Source organism: Ranitomeya variabilis, chromosome 1 (assembly GCF_051348905.1).
Source record: "Ranitomeya variabilis isolate aRanVar5 chromosome 1, aRanVar5.hap1, whole genome shotgun sequence".
Classification (NCBI taxonomy): domain Eukaryota; kingdom Metazoa; phylum Chordata; class Amphibia; order Anura; family Dendrobatidae; genus Ranitomeya; species Ranitomeya variabilis.
In genome coordinates this window covers 456181003-456196006 of record NC_135232.1, presented here as the reverse complement: position 1 = coordinate 456196006, position 15004 = coordinate 456181003, and the positions used below count along the sequence as shown (strand labels likewise).

The 15004-nt window shown below is 47.0% G+C and overlaps 1 protein-coding gene across 1 annotated transcript; it reads left to right on the top strand.

Moving 5' to 3' along the window:
- The first annotated feature begins 271 nt into the window (after positions 1-271).
- On the top strand, positions 272-1840 carry LOC143796157 (uncharacterized). Its single transcript, XM_077281028.1, has 2 exons — positions 272-1530; positions 1736-1840. Exon 1 carries the CDS (start codon positions 272-274, stop codon positions 1259-1261), a length of 990 nt encoding a protein of 329 aa, XP_077137143.1. The 3' UTR covers positions 1262-1530; positions 1736-1840.
- Positions 1841-15004: the final 13164 nt, after the last annotated feature.

The window sequence follows — 15004 nt, the reverse complement described above, 5'->3', positions numbered from 1 at the left end:
GGATGGGCTGTTAAGAATTGGAGGTCGTCTTCAAGAAGCTGAAGTGGAATTTGGGGAGAAGCACCCTATAATAATTCCTGGACATCATCATGTCACGACCCTGCTTGTGCAACACCACCACGTCTTGGTGAAACATCAGGGACGACTGTTTACTGAAGGAAATCTACGAACTGCTGGACTATGGATAGTCGGAGCAAAGCGATGCGTGAGTAAACTCATTTACAATTGTGTGATTTGTCGCAAACTCCGTGGCGGGACTCAAAAGCTGAAGATGGCCAATCTCCCACCAGACAGACTTAGTACAGAACCTCCCTTTACCAACGTCGGACTGGACGTATTCGGACCATGGTCTGTGGTTGCACGGAACACTAGAAGAGTCCAGGCCAATGCCAAACGTTGGGCTGTTATGTTCACCTGTATGTCCATTAGAGCAGTCCACATTGAAGTAATTGAGTCCATGGACACTTCAGGGTTTATAAATGCACTCCGACGTTTCATCGCCATCAGAGGTCCCGTGAAGCACATACGCTCCGATAGAGGTACCAACTTTGTAGGAGCAGTGAAAGAACTTCAAATTCCTTCCAACCTAGACACCACCGGTGTGGAAAGATACCTGAGTGAGCAGGGATGTACCTGGACTTTCAATCTACCACACTCTTCTCACATGGGAGGTGCTTGGGAGAGGATGATAGGAATAGCACGCAGAATCCTTGACTCCATTTTCTTGCAGGCAGGTAGTGCAAGACTCACACATGAAAGTTTGACCACATTCCTAGCAGAAGTTTCGGCCATCATTAATGCCAGACCGTTGACTTCACTTTCTAGTGACTCTGAGGATCCGACCATTCTCACTCCTGCCATGTTACTTACTCAGAAAGCCAGCGTTCTCAGCGCTCCACCTGGAGAATTTAGCAACAAGGACCTCTACAGACGACAATGGAGACAAGTCCAAAGTCTCTCCAATACCTTCTGGGACAGATGGAGGAAGCAGTACCTCTCCACCTTACAACCAAGGAAGAAGTGGCAGACCGACAAACCAAACATCAAAACTGGTGATGTCGTTCTCATGAAAGACAGCCAGTCACACCGTAATGAGTGGCCACTAGGCCTCATCACTAAAGTATTCCCAAGCAAAGATGGGAAGATCCGCAAGGTCGAGGTCAAAGTAGGCAAGTCTGGGGAAAGCAAACTATTCCTCAGACCAGTGGCGGAACTTGTCTTACTGTTTTCGCCAAAAGAACCTGTAGGTGGCATCGGTTGATGCCAAGCGGGGAGTGTTCTGTCCTTTCTAAAAGAAGGACACAAGGTTTAGCACTAGTTCTGGTTTTGCTGTGTTATAGCACCACCCAGTGGTGGATAAATTTATAACCTGTGTTTTTCATGTAATAATAGAGTGTTGCATTGTGGGTTTCAGCAAGGCATTCTGGGATGGGGAAATTCCCATTCTCTCTCTGTGCATCTCCCTGGACACACGCGTTATCTGCTGTTGGAACTACCTCACTTACTTCTAATCCTTGTTAAGTTTATCCGGTAAGGTCATTACCCCTGTTCCTACAATGTAGTGTAGTACAGTGTGTGATTAACTGTATAGCAGCCAGTACACAGGAAATGTGGTTACCAGGAATCTGCTGTATGTAGTTATGTAGAAGTTGCACCATACTGTATGTTTCCCTGTTAGTTGTAGTTGTGTTATCGTTTAGCCCAATACTTATACATATCATTTGTATTATTCTAGTTTTACCGCGCTCATGTTTACCAATAAACAAGTTAGACTACAGAGGACAGTCTGCTTATTTGGGAGACAGAAGTGGTTTATGCCGTATGTCGGATCACACACCGTATCAATGTGTATGAAGACAGAACATTTTGCCTTTAGGCTTTAAGGCCCATTTTATAGAAAGACATCTTTAGGTAGCGGATGTTTTTGTTTTATTTTATAATGGCAGCACGGTGGCTCAGTGGATAGCACTGCAGCCTTGCTAGCGCTGGAGTCCTGGGTTCTAATCCCACCAAGGACAACATCTGCAAGGAGTTTGTATGTTCTCCCCATGTTTGCGTGGGTTTCCTCTGGGTACTCCGGTTTCCTCCCACACTCTAAAGACATACTGATAGGGAATCTAGATTGTGATCCCCATTGGGGACAGTGTGTGTAAAGCGCTGCAGAAAATGTTAGTGCTATATAAAAATAATGATTATTATTCTTATTATAATGTTGCAATAATAACGTTAGGGTAATAGTTGATGGATAATATATGTCATAACATGATTCCTTGCCTTCTGAATTGTTGTAATTGCAAATGATATTACATTTAGTATGATAATAAATGAATCATAAAGCAATACAAATAGCTGAACTCAATATTCTGATTCATACAGAATCAGGTGAGGTGTTCTCCACCATAGGAGGTAATAGGTCACACTGCACAATATAATAAGATTCCACAAATAAGCAGAGACTTACTTTCATCTGTGAAGGTTTTTGAGCAAAAAAATTGATGTGCTTGGGCTGTTTACTGATGGATTATGCCTTTTGCTGATAGAGCATTTTAAAGCTTAGTATTAAGTAACTGCTAAGGAAAAACAAATATGCCGACAACTTGTGCTGAACAATAGAGTGACCTAAATCTAAGGCTGTAGTGAATGTAATGTATCAGAGATTAATACCGGAGCAGCTACAAGCAGTAGTATTGCTGAATGCTCATATTTTATGTGTATCTCTTAATTTATTTTGTTGGTTGTATAGGATTTCCCTATCATAAAGTGCAATGAGTGGACGGAAATAAACAGAATGCTTTTCTACAGTATGTGCAGCCTTCATTTTTTAGGCTGTTTGTCAACTCAAACCTAAGGATGTACAGATCAGTGGATGGCAAAAGTGAAATATGAAAACTTCAGAAACCATTTGACAATTTTGACAATTTTGTAGTGGTAAGGCGTTAGAGTGCCAGCTGGCAACATGTGATTTCCTGCTGTCATGGCATGGTTGTGTTGAAGTTGATGAAGTATTGATGGGTTGCATCTTTGCCATGATGAGATAATTGGGCATATAAGAATATCTTGAATGTTGTTACACATCTGTCTAGAGTGTCCTATGCTTTGCTTCCTTCACACCGGTCCTCTGCCCTCTGTTGTGCATCATGTCAGGTATTGCAATTTTAGCTCAGTCACTTTATCTCTCTAATCGTACTTAGGGCCCATTAGGACACACAGCTATATCTTAGGATTGAGACTCAAGACTTCTGTTTGTTGTACTCCACCTTTGGTGCTTTAACTTGCGCCAATCCCTGATGGCATTATTTTCATCAGATCTGATGTTACCAAGATTCCTGAGTGTGCCAAATCCTTGCTTCCCATTTGCTTTCTTCCTGGACACACAAACACCCGGAGTCCATGTGTCCACCCCGACCTGAGGCTTAGAGGATTCATGTCGACATGTGAGCCTGAACACATGGATTTGATAGCAAATAAGATGACACATTACAAACAATGAAGATATAGTGCTGCATCTGCTTCACTGCTTCTTCCTGCAAAGCAATGCTCAAGTTACTCCCCGTGCAGGAGAGAACTACCACTTCTCTGCTATAAACAGCCCCCTAACTTAAAGGGAACCTGTCACCACGTTTTTGGAAGATGGGATAAAAATAGCGTTAAATAGGGGCAGAGGTGGGCATTACATTAGAGTGTTTGTTATGCGTTTATTACCCACCTAAGTTGCCGAAATAACTTTGCAAAGTCTCCGTTTTCGCCTGTCAATCAGGCTGGTCAGGTCGCATGGGCGTTGTCTTCCCCCAGATTTGGCGTAGTTTTCCGTTGGTGGCGTAGTGGTGTGCGCATGCCCAAAGTCCGGAATCCTCTTCCAGGGGATTTAAAATAGCGCGGTGTTCGTTATTGCATTGGTGATCGGTGGGCGCGGCCATCTTCCTTTGGCCGCGCGTGCGCAGAAGCGGCGCTCTGCTGGCCGCGGCTTCAGGAAAATGGCCGCCGCGATATCCATCTGCGCACGCGCGGCATCCCGCGGCCATTTTTCCTGAAGCCGCGGCCAGCAGAGCGCCGCTTCTGCGCACGCGCGGCCAAAGGAAGATGGCCGCGCCCACCGATCACCAATGCAATAACGAACACCGCGCTATTTTAAATCCCCTGGAAGAGGATTCCGGACTTTGGGCATGCGCACACCACTACGCCACCAACGGAAAACTACGCCAAATCTGGGTGAAGACACCACGCCCATGTGACCTGACCAGCCTGATTGACAGGCGAAAACGGAGACTTTGCAAAGTTATTTCGGCAACTTAGGTGGGTAATAAACGCATAACACACACACTAATGTAACGCCCACCTCTGCCCCTATTTAACGCTATTTTTATCCCATCTTCCAAAAACGTGGTGACAGGTTCCCTTTAAGGAATCTGCTTGTCAGAAGTGTCCTCTCATCACCATCAGTGACTGGCACATTCCCCTGTAACAATAAAAAATGCAAAACGTGTACCCACATATTACCAACAGATATAGTCCGTTTATCAAACACAAATCAGGACTAAAAGGTCATGGGTTCCTTTTCTTGTACATCCTCCAACGTGGTCACCAGTCAATCAAAAAGTGATGGCATATCCTAGTAATATACAGTACCATCTATCTATATAATCATCTAAGGTCGACTTCCATCTGTTTGTCTGTCTGTCTGTAAAAAATCCCGCATCGCTAATTGGTCGTGGCCAGCTGGGCGCGACCAATCAGCAACAGGCATAGTCCGGCCACGAATTGGCCCCTCCCTACTCCCCTCCAGTCAGTGCCCCCTCCATACTCCCCTCGAGTCAGCAGTCACCCACATAGCGTTTTAGCAGTCCGTTAAACGGACTGCGTTACACCGTGGCATAATGCGGTGTAATGCAGTCTGTTAATGCTGCCATTAATCCTGTGTGACCACCTTTTTCCTATTGATGCTGCCTATGCAGCATCAATAGTAAAAACATATAATGTTAAAAATAATAAAAAAAAAAATCATTATATTCTCACCTTACGGCGTCCGCGGCAGCCTTTCCCGCTCCTTGCGACGCTCCGGTCCCAAGAATGCATTGCGGCAATGACCCGTGATGACATAGTGGTCTCACGAGAAGATGATCATCACAAGTTATTGCTGCAAGGCATTACTGGGAACGGAGCGTCGCGAGGAGCATCGCTAAAAACCTGGGCTGGATCAGGGGGCCACCGGAAGGTGAGTATATAACTATTTTTTTTTTTTAATTCTTTTTTTTAACGGGGATATGGTGCCCACATTGCTATATACTACATGGACTGTGTTATACACTACGAAGGCTGTTTTACATACTGCTTGGGCTGTGTTATATACTGCATGGGCTGTGTTTTATACTACGTCGCTGTGCTCTACGCTACGTGGGCTGTGCAATATACTACGTGGCTGTGCTATATACTACTTGGCTGTGTTATATACTATGTGGGCTGTGTTATATACTGCGTGGGCTGTGCTATATACTATGTGGGCTGTGCTATATACTACATGGGCTGTGTTATATACTGCATGGGCTGTGTTATATACAGCGTGGGCTGTGCTATATACTACATGACTCTGCAATATACTACGTGGCTGTGCTATATACTACGTGGCTGTGTTATATACTACGTAGCTGTGCTATACACTACGTGCCTGTGCTATATACTACATGGCTGTGCAATATACTATGTGGCTGTGCTGTATACTACATGGCTGTGTTATATACTGCGTGGGCTGTGCTATATACAGTACTACGTGCCTGTGCTATATACTACGTGGCTGGGCTATATACTATGTGGCTGCTATATACTACGTGGCTGCTATATACTACATGGCTGTGCTGTATACTACATGGTTGTGTTATATACTACGTAGCTGTGCTATATACTACGTAGCTGTGCTATATACTACTTGCCTGTGCTATATACTAGGTGGCTGTGCTATATGCTGCGTGGCTATGCTATATACTACGTGGGCTGTGTTATATGCTATGTGGGATGTGAGACTCTTTCACCCTGGGCCCTCAAAAACCTGCAGCTGGCCCTGGCTTCACTGATTGGTCACGAACAATCAGCGACACATGCAGTCCGGCCACGAATTGGTGTGGGATTTGAACCACGCTTTGCTAATTGATCGCGCCCGGCCGGCTGAATCCTGTGTATTCATTGCATTATTCTGAAATCTGTATAAATAAACTACAGTACATACATATTCTAGAATACCTGATGCGTTAGAATCGGGCCGCCATCTAGTCATTTTATAAGACTCAGAAACTCATTTTAAATCCTTTGTTCATGAATGAAATTTGTTTTTCTGCCTTTTTTTGCTTTGCCAAAGCCTTATACCGTATTACTATATCACTGACATATAATTTGGAAGATTTTCTAGAGCTATCAGACTGGTCATTACATATATATGAACTTTAGGTACTTGCAACTCTAAAAACATCCACACTATGTCAAGTTAGGGCAAATCTAGTTGCAAATTTTATTTTACCGATTCTGGTGTGATCTGACGCTATAACAGAACAAGATAATTTATAAAGATTTTACTCCCACTTTGACTCATATCCAGCAATGTACAATGCTCAAAAAAATAAAGGGAACACTAAAATACGACATCCTAGATAACACTGAATTAAATATTCCAGTTCCAAATATTTATTCATTATATAGTGAAATGCATTGAAAACATAAAAATGATCAATCAAAATTAGCATCCCATGGAGGTCTGTATTTGGAATGATACTCAAATCAAAGTGGAAAATCAAATTACAGGCTGATCCAACTTCAGTGGAAATGCCTCAAGGTAAGGAAATGATGCTCAGTAGTGTGTGTGGCCTCTACGTGCTTGCATGACCTCCCTACAACACCTGGGCATGTTCCTGATGAGGTGGCAGATGTTCTCCTCTGGGATCTTCTCTCAGACCTGGATTAAAGCATCAGTCACCTTCTACACAGTCTGTGGTGCAACGTGGCATTAGTGGACGGAATGAGACATGATGTCAAGAGATGAGCGAATATTTCCATGTTCAGTTCAGATTACGATAGCCTATATTTACCGACTTACTCATCGAATATTCTGCAAACATACCAAACACTATTGGAGTCAAAGGGAGGCAAAAACAAATGCCTGCACAACACCTTCAAATGGGCCCAAAAGCTGCCAAAACACATCAAATTAGGGACATACACCAGTAAAGTGGCCACAGTACCCACAGTATAAATTTTAGAATGGCACAGCAGCAATCAGCCATGCATGAGGTATCAGAGTTTGGGACAGCCTTTTAATTGAACTTCAAATTAAGGCGAGGAGGGTGAGGCATCATTGTAGGCCCATTGTCCTGAAAGTCCTGATACTACATGCAACAGCTCAACCTGCTTTGATGCTCAGCCACACTCAGGTGGTACAAATATCAGTTTCGTAGGCTACTCTCGTCAGAAAAATGTAAGGATAGTAACATGGGTAGTTGACTCAAAGGAAGTGGAGGGCTGCCGGTCTCAAATGCTTACTGCTACAGACAACACACATGAAGGAGACCCAACCAGAAGTCTACAAAAATTAGTGGAAGACACTACCAAAGTGGCATAAATTTCTCCAGAGTAAAACTTGTATAATGGGGACTGACACATCTTCCATTACAGCCAACCTTGCAGATGAAGACTGCAATGAACAAGGTTGTGGAACCACTGTACAATAGCCCTTGGAAATCCTGGAGGGGCCTAACTAGATGGCCTACAAAATCCAAGCTCGGAAAAGCAGCAGCATGTGAAAAAGGTGACCTAAGGAGGTGGGACCAGGTGCTACTCCAGGAAAGACCTACAGAGGGTGACAGCTGACCCCCTAGAGGGAATAGGCTTGTACAGCCCAAAGGAGGAATGAAGAATGCAGTCAGGAACTTTAAGGACACTGGAACCACGAGTGCAGATGGAACCGGCTGAGGAACAGAAAAGCACTGGCAGGTGTGGGCTGGACCGAGTGTTACAGAGATAGGCACTGGCAGGTGCAGACTGGACTGGGTGTTACACAGATGGGCACTTGGCAGGTGTGGGCTGAACCGGGTTTTAGACAGATGGGCCTGGCAGGTGTAATCTGGGCCAGCATTTAAACAGATGAACACTGGCAGGTACAGACTGGACCAAGTGTTAGACAAATAGGCATTGGCAGGTATGACCTGGACTGGAAGTTAAACAGATGAGCATGGGCAGGTGTTGGCTGAACCGGCTAAGGAACAGGAGAGCACTGGCAGGTGTGGACTGAACTGGGTGTTACACAGATGGGCACTGACAGGTGCGGACTGGACCGGGTGTTAGACAGATGGGCGCTGACAGGTGCGGACTGGACTGGGTGTTGCACAGATGTGCACTGGCCATTGTAGGCTAGACTGGGTGTTACACAGATGGGCAATGACAGGTGCAGGCTGGACCAGGTGTTAGACAGATGGGCTTGGCAGGTGTAGACTGGACTGGGTTTTACACAGATGTGCACTGGCAGGTGTAGGCTAGACTGGGTGTTAGACAGATGTGAACTGGCAGGTGTGGGCTAGACCGGGTGTTAGACAAATGAGCATTGGCAGGTGCAATCTGGACTGGAAGTTAAACAGATGAGAAATGGCAGGTGCAGGCTGGACAGCTTAGGAACAGGAAAGCACTGGCAGGTGCGGACTGGACTGGGTGTTGCTCAGATGTGCACTGGCAGGCGTAGGCTAAACTGGGTGTTACACAGATGGACAATGACAGGTGCATGCTGGGCTAGACCGGGTGTTAGACAAATGAGCTTGGCAGGTGCAATCTGGACTGGAAGTTAAGCAGATGAGAAATGGCAGGTGCTGGCTGGACAGCTAAGGAACAGGAGAGCACTGGCAAGACGGACTGGACTGGGTGTTACACATATGTGCACTGGCAGGTGCGTGCTGGACCGGGTATTAGACAGAGGAGCACTTGAACATGCAGAGTGGATCTGCTGATGGACAGAAGACCACAGACAGGTACCAGCAGATGAGTACAGGGTAGACAAGCAGACCTGGGGACCTGGGGAACCTGATAACTAGCAAGCATGCAAGGGAAACTAAAAACATTGCTCAGGCATATCCATATTGGAGGAGGAAACTTAAATAGAGGTGTTGCCCATCTATTGGCTAGGAACACCTTAGGGCAAAGAGCGTAGTCCCTTTAAGAGGGAGGGAGCACCCACGTGCCATAAGCATAGTGCCTGGGCCTACAACTGAACCTTGGGGGACACCGACACATAAGGGGTGAGATAATTAGGTGGTGTCTGAGTGGGAAGCACTGAATGTCTTGTCTGTTAGGTACGAGGAGATCCAACAAAGGGCCAAGTCTGTAATGCCAAGAGATCAGAAAGTCTGTAGTAAGAGGGAATGGTCCACTGTGTCAAAGGCAGATGCCAAGTCCAGGAGAAGGAGCAGGACAAACTAGCATTGCCTTGGTTTGGCGATTAGTAGGTCGTTGGTGACTTTAGTCAGGGCAGTTTCAGTGGAATGGTGCAGTTGGAAGCCATATTATAAGTGGTCAAAGAGGCAGCAAGAGGAAAAGTGTGAGCACAGTTCAAAATAGACTTGTTGTTCCAGTAGTTTGGAGGCATAGGGGAGAAGTGAGATGGGGCCATAGCTAGACACAGAGAATGGGTCAAGGGAGGGTTTTTTGAGGATTGGTGTGATCAAGGTATGTTTGAATCATGAGAGGAATACTGTATACCAGTTGTTAGTGAGAGGTTGAAAAGGTGGGTTAGGCTTGGGATGAAGACAATGGTAAGGTTTGGAATGAGGTGGGACATTTTGGGGTCAAGTTCACAGGTGGTGACATTTGATTTGGAGAGTAAAGAGGAAAGTAGATCTTCCATGAAGGTGAAATTGGTTTTGGAGGAGGAGAGTTGAGTACTTATGAGAAAGGGCTGTGGGGATTTTACGCAAATGCTTTGCTTAACGTTGTCAATCTCCTGCTTAAAGAATGAGACAAAGTTTTGAGCTGAAATGAGAGGAGATGGAGGGTGAGCTGGCTGATGGAGGAGCGAATTGAATGTACTCAATACCTGTTTAGGGTTGTGAGACAGTTATGATATGAGAGATAAGTAGCAATTTTGTTTTGCTGCATTGAGCAATTGTGCAGCATTTTTACAACTTCTGTTACTGGTCGGGCTACTCTACTCCCTTTTTTGGCAGCCGCACAGTGGTACACACTATGTAGATGAGGGCCAGAAAGAACATGTGCTCCAGTAGATGGCAAGCGCTGCATCAACTGGCCTCTGCTCCTCTTACTCCACCTTAACATCACACACAGTTCAGTCCTTAGAGGGGCACCCCAATTACCCTTGTTTTTTCCTACATCACAACTCTCCAACCACCCAACTGACTGTAGGGAACCACAAAAGCCTGAGTCTGCAGATCTGTTCACACATTCTATATCATGGGCATCAGAAGTGTACTCCAAAGATTAACAGTCAAGAGGAGAAAATCATCTGCACCGATGCTCAAATATTTTTTCAGTTAGATCCATGGCCGGACAAAGAAGGGTCCAAGCAGAATCCAAACGCTCATCAACAGTTGATAACCCCGGGGGGTGTCATGTCGGACGCTGTTCACACTAGGGCGTCCGACAGACAGTGGTAATTCCTTATTCGTCCACTATATGCTCAGTGGCGCCTGCTAGATTGATCCAGATGGTCCGGGGTTAATCTGGCTGGTACTCGGTTTGGAGGCTTAGTCACGCCCATTGCCTTTAAATAGTTTTGCTGGGCTTTGGGCATCACCGATTATAGCTTGTGTTTTGTGCCTGGTGATCTCGGTCTGGAGTGGTGGTCTAGGAGAGGAAACATCGTATCTGGTGGTGTATTATCCTTCGTTATATTTCTCCTTCCTATATTTGTATTGTTTTGCCCTGTGCACATTCTAGTGTTTTCCTGTGTGTCTGCGGCGTGGTGCATTTTTTAGTTTTCCCTGTCTGTGCTTTCTGTAGGGGTTGGTGAGAGGTCTTATCACTGGGTGGCGGGTGGAGGTTTCAGCTTAGTACTGAAACAGGACTCAGGGTCAGGTCTGGCGGCCCAGACATGCACACCTTCAGTGTAAACTCTGGGAGAGGGACAGACAGAGTTTCCCTAGTTTAGGGATATTGCAGGGGCCCGGGGTATCAGCTGAAGTCTACCCAGTACCCCCGTGACAGGGGGTGGAGGTGATCCTGATGAGACTCAGGTACTTGAGGTTCACACAGACTGTAATGTGCTGTCAGGGCAGAAATAGGAGGAAGGAGAATCTCAGGGCAAGGAGAGGAAGAGGATGACGATGAGGTAGTAGATTCCTCTTGGTGTAAACCCAGAGTTATGCAGCTGAGTAGCTCCAAAGAAATGCCTACCCAGGCTATTATTGACCCACTGCCAAACCGGTCATGTTGGAGGATGTTGCAGGCAGCAGATCCTTCTCCACAGCATCTCCAGACTCTATAATGTCTGTCACATATGCTCAGTGTGAACCTGCTCTCATCTGTGAAGAGCACAGGGCGCCAACTTCAAATCTGCAAATTGTGGTGTTCTCTAATAAATGCCAGTCACCCTGCACGGTGTTGGGCTGTAAGCATAACACCAGCTTGTGCACGGCTCACCCTCATACCACCCTCATGGAGTTTGTTTTGGACAGTTTGAGCAGACATATGGATGTTAGTGATCTTTAGGAGGTCATTTTTGCAGCGCTCTGGCACTGCTCCTCATTTCTTTCTTGCACAAAGGATGAGGTAGCAGTCCTGTTGCTGGTTTGTTGCCATCCTCCGACCCTCTCCACATCTCCTGGTGTACTGGCCTGTCTCCTGGTATCTGCTCCATGCTCTGGACACTGTGCTGACAGATACAGCTACCGAATTTGCCACAATTTGATTTAATGTGCTATCCTGGGTTGGCTGCAGTACCTGAGCAACTTCTATGGCTATAGACACTGCCTCATGCTACTGCACAATAGCTATAGGGGTGAGAGCAATGACAAAATGCAAAAGTGATTAAAACAACAGCCAAAAAAGATGCATACAGAGAAATGGTCTGTGGTCACCCCCTGCAGAACCTCTCCTTTATATGGGTGGTTTTACTAATTGCCTATCATTTCTACCTGTTCTCTGATCCCTTTGTAAAACAGCATGAGAAATTGAGTCACAATCGATGTTGCTTCATAACTGGACAAGTTGACTTTACAGAAGTGTGATTGACTTGGAGTTACATTTTGTTGTTTACGTGTTCCCTTTATTTTTTTGTATATACAGCCTGGGCCGTATTTGCCACTAGGCACTTGAGGGCACGTGCCTAGGGCGCCAGGATGTGTGGGGGCGGCACCTGAGCAAGTTGTTGTTTTGCTTTTTTTTAATTCAAGTCCGGGGAGGATGGAGGAGGACGGGTGATGGATGGGGGAGCCGTGCATACAAGATGGGATGGGGGGAGCAGAGCCATACATAAAAGATTGGATGGGGGGAGCAGAGCCATACATACAAGATGGGAGGGGGAAGCAGAGCCATACATACAAGATGGGATGGGGGGAGCAGAGCCATACAAACAAGATGGGATGGGGGAGCAGAGAAATACATACAAGATGGGAGGGGGGAGCAGAGCCATACATACAAGATGGGATGGGGGGAGCAGAGCCATACACACAAGATGTGAGGGGGAAGCAGAGCCATACATACAAGATGGGACGGGGGAGCAGAGCCATATATACAAGATGGGAGGGGGGAGGGGGGATAAGAGCCATACAAACAAGATGGGAGGGGGGAGCAGAGCCACACATACAAGATGTGAGGGGGTAGCAGAGTCATACATAAAAGATGGGAGGGGAGAGCAGAGCCATACATACAAGATGGGAGGGGGGAGCAGAGCCATACATACAAGATGTGAGTGGGAGCAGAGCCATACATACAAGATGGGAGGGGGGTGCAAAGCCATACATACAAGTTGGGAGGGGGAGCAAAGCCATACATACAAGATGTGAGGGGGAGCAGAGCCATACATACAAGATGTGAGGGGGAGAAGAGCCATACATACAAGATGGAAGGGAGAGGGGGAATAAGAGCCATACAAACAAGATGGGAGGGGGGAGCAGAGCCATACATACAAGATGTAAGGGGGGAGCAGAGTCATACATACAAGATGGGAGGGGGAGCAGAGCCATACATACAAGATGTGAGAGGGAGCAGAGCCATACATACAAGATGAAAGGGGGGTGCAGAGCCATGCATACAAATTGGGAGGGGGAGCAGAGCCATTCATACAAGATGTGAGGGGGAGCAGAGCATACATACAAGATGTGAGGGGGAGCAGAGCCATACATACAAGATGGGAGGGGGAGCAGACCCATACAAACAACATGAGAGGGGGGAGCAGAGCCTTGCATACAAGATGTGAGGGGGAGCAGAGCCATACATACAAGATGTGAGGGGGAGCAGAGCCATACATACAAGATGGGAGGGGGAGCAGAGCCATACATACAAGATGGGAGGGGTGGTGCAGAGCCATACAAACAAGTTGGGAGGGGGAGCAGAGCCACACATACAAGATGTGAGGGGGAGCAGAGCCATACATACAAGATGTGAGGGGGAGCAGAGCCATACATACATGATGGGAGAGGGAGGGGGGATAAGAGCCGTACAAACAAGATGGGAGGGGGGAACAGAGTCATACATACAAGATGTGAGGGGGGAGCAGAGTCATACATACAAGATGGGAGGGGGGAGCATAGTCATACATACAAGATGTGAAGGGGAGCAGAGCCGTACATACAAGATGGGAGGGGGGTGCAGAGCCATACATACAAGTTGGAAGGGGGAGTAGAGCCATACAAACAAGATGTGAGGGGGAGCAGAGCATACATACAAGATGTGAGGGGGAGCAGAGCCATACATACAAGATGGGAGGGGGAGCAGAGCCATATATACAAGATGTGAGGGGGGAGCAGAGCCATACATAGAAGATGGGAGGGGGAGCAGAGCCATACATACAAGATGTGACGGGGGAGCAGAGCAATGCATACAAGATGAGACGGGGGAGCAGAGCCATACATGCAAGATGGGACGGGGAGCAGAGCCATGCATACAAGAAGGGATGGGAGAGCAGAGCCATGCATACAAAATGAGGCGGGGAGCAGAGCCATACATACAAGATGGGGCTGGGGAGCAGAGCCATACATACAAGATGGGAGGGGGGAGCAGAGCCATACATACATGATGGGATGGGGAAGCATAGCCATGCATACAAGATGGAATGGGTGAGCAGAGCCATGAAGACAACAGTGGGATCCATGCATGCAAGATGCGATGGAGGGAACAGAGCCATACATACAAGATGGGACGAGGGGAGCAGAGCCATACATACAAGATGGGACAGGGGGGAGCAGAGCGATGCATACAAGATGGGGCAGGGGGAGCAGAGTCATGCATACAAGATGGGATGAGGGGAGCAGAGCCATACATACAAGATGGGATGGGGAACAGGGCCATACATACAAGATGGGAGGGGGAGCAGAGCCTTACATACAAGACGGGAGGCGGGAGTAGAGCCATATATACAAGATGTGAGGGGGGAGCAGAGCCATACATAGAAGATGGGAGGGGGAGCAGAGCCATACATACAAGATGTGACGGGGGAGCAGAGCAATGCATACAAGATGAGACGGGGGAGCAGAGCCATACATGCAAGATGGGACGGGGAGCAGAGCCATGCATACAAGAAGGGATGGGAGAGCAGAGCCATGCATACAAAATGAGGCGGGGAGCAGAGCCATACATACAAGATGGGGCTGGGGAGCAGAGCCATACATACAAGATGGGAGGGGGGAGCAGAGCCATACATACATGATGGGATGGGGAAGCATAGCCATGCATACAAGATGGAATGGGTGAGCAGAGCCATGAAGACAACAGTGGGATCCATGCATGCAAGATGCGATGGAGGGAACAGAGCCATACATACAAGATGGGACGAGGGGAGCAGAGCCATACATACAAGATGGGACAG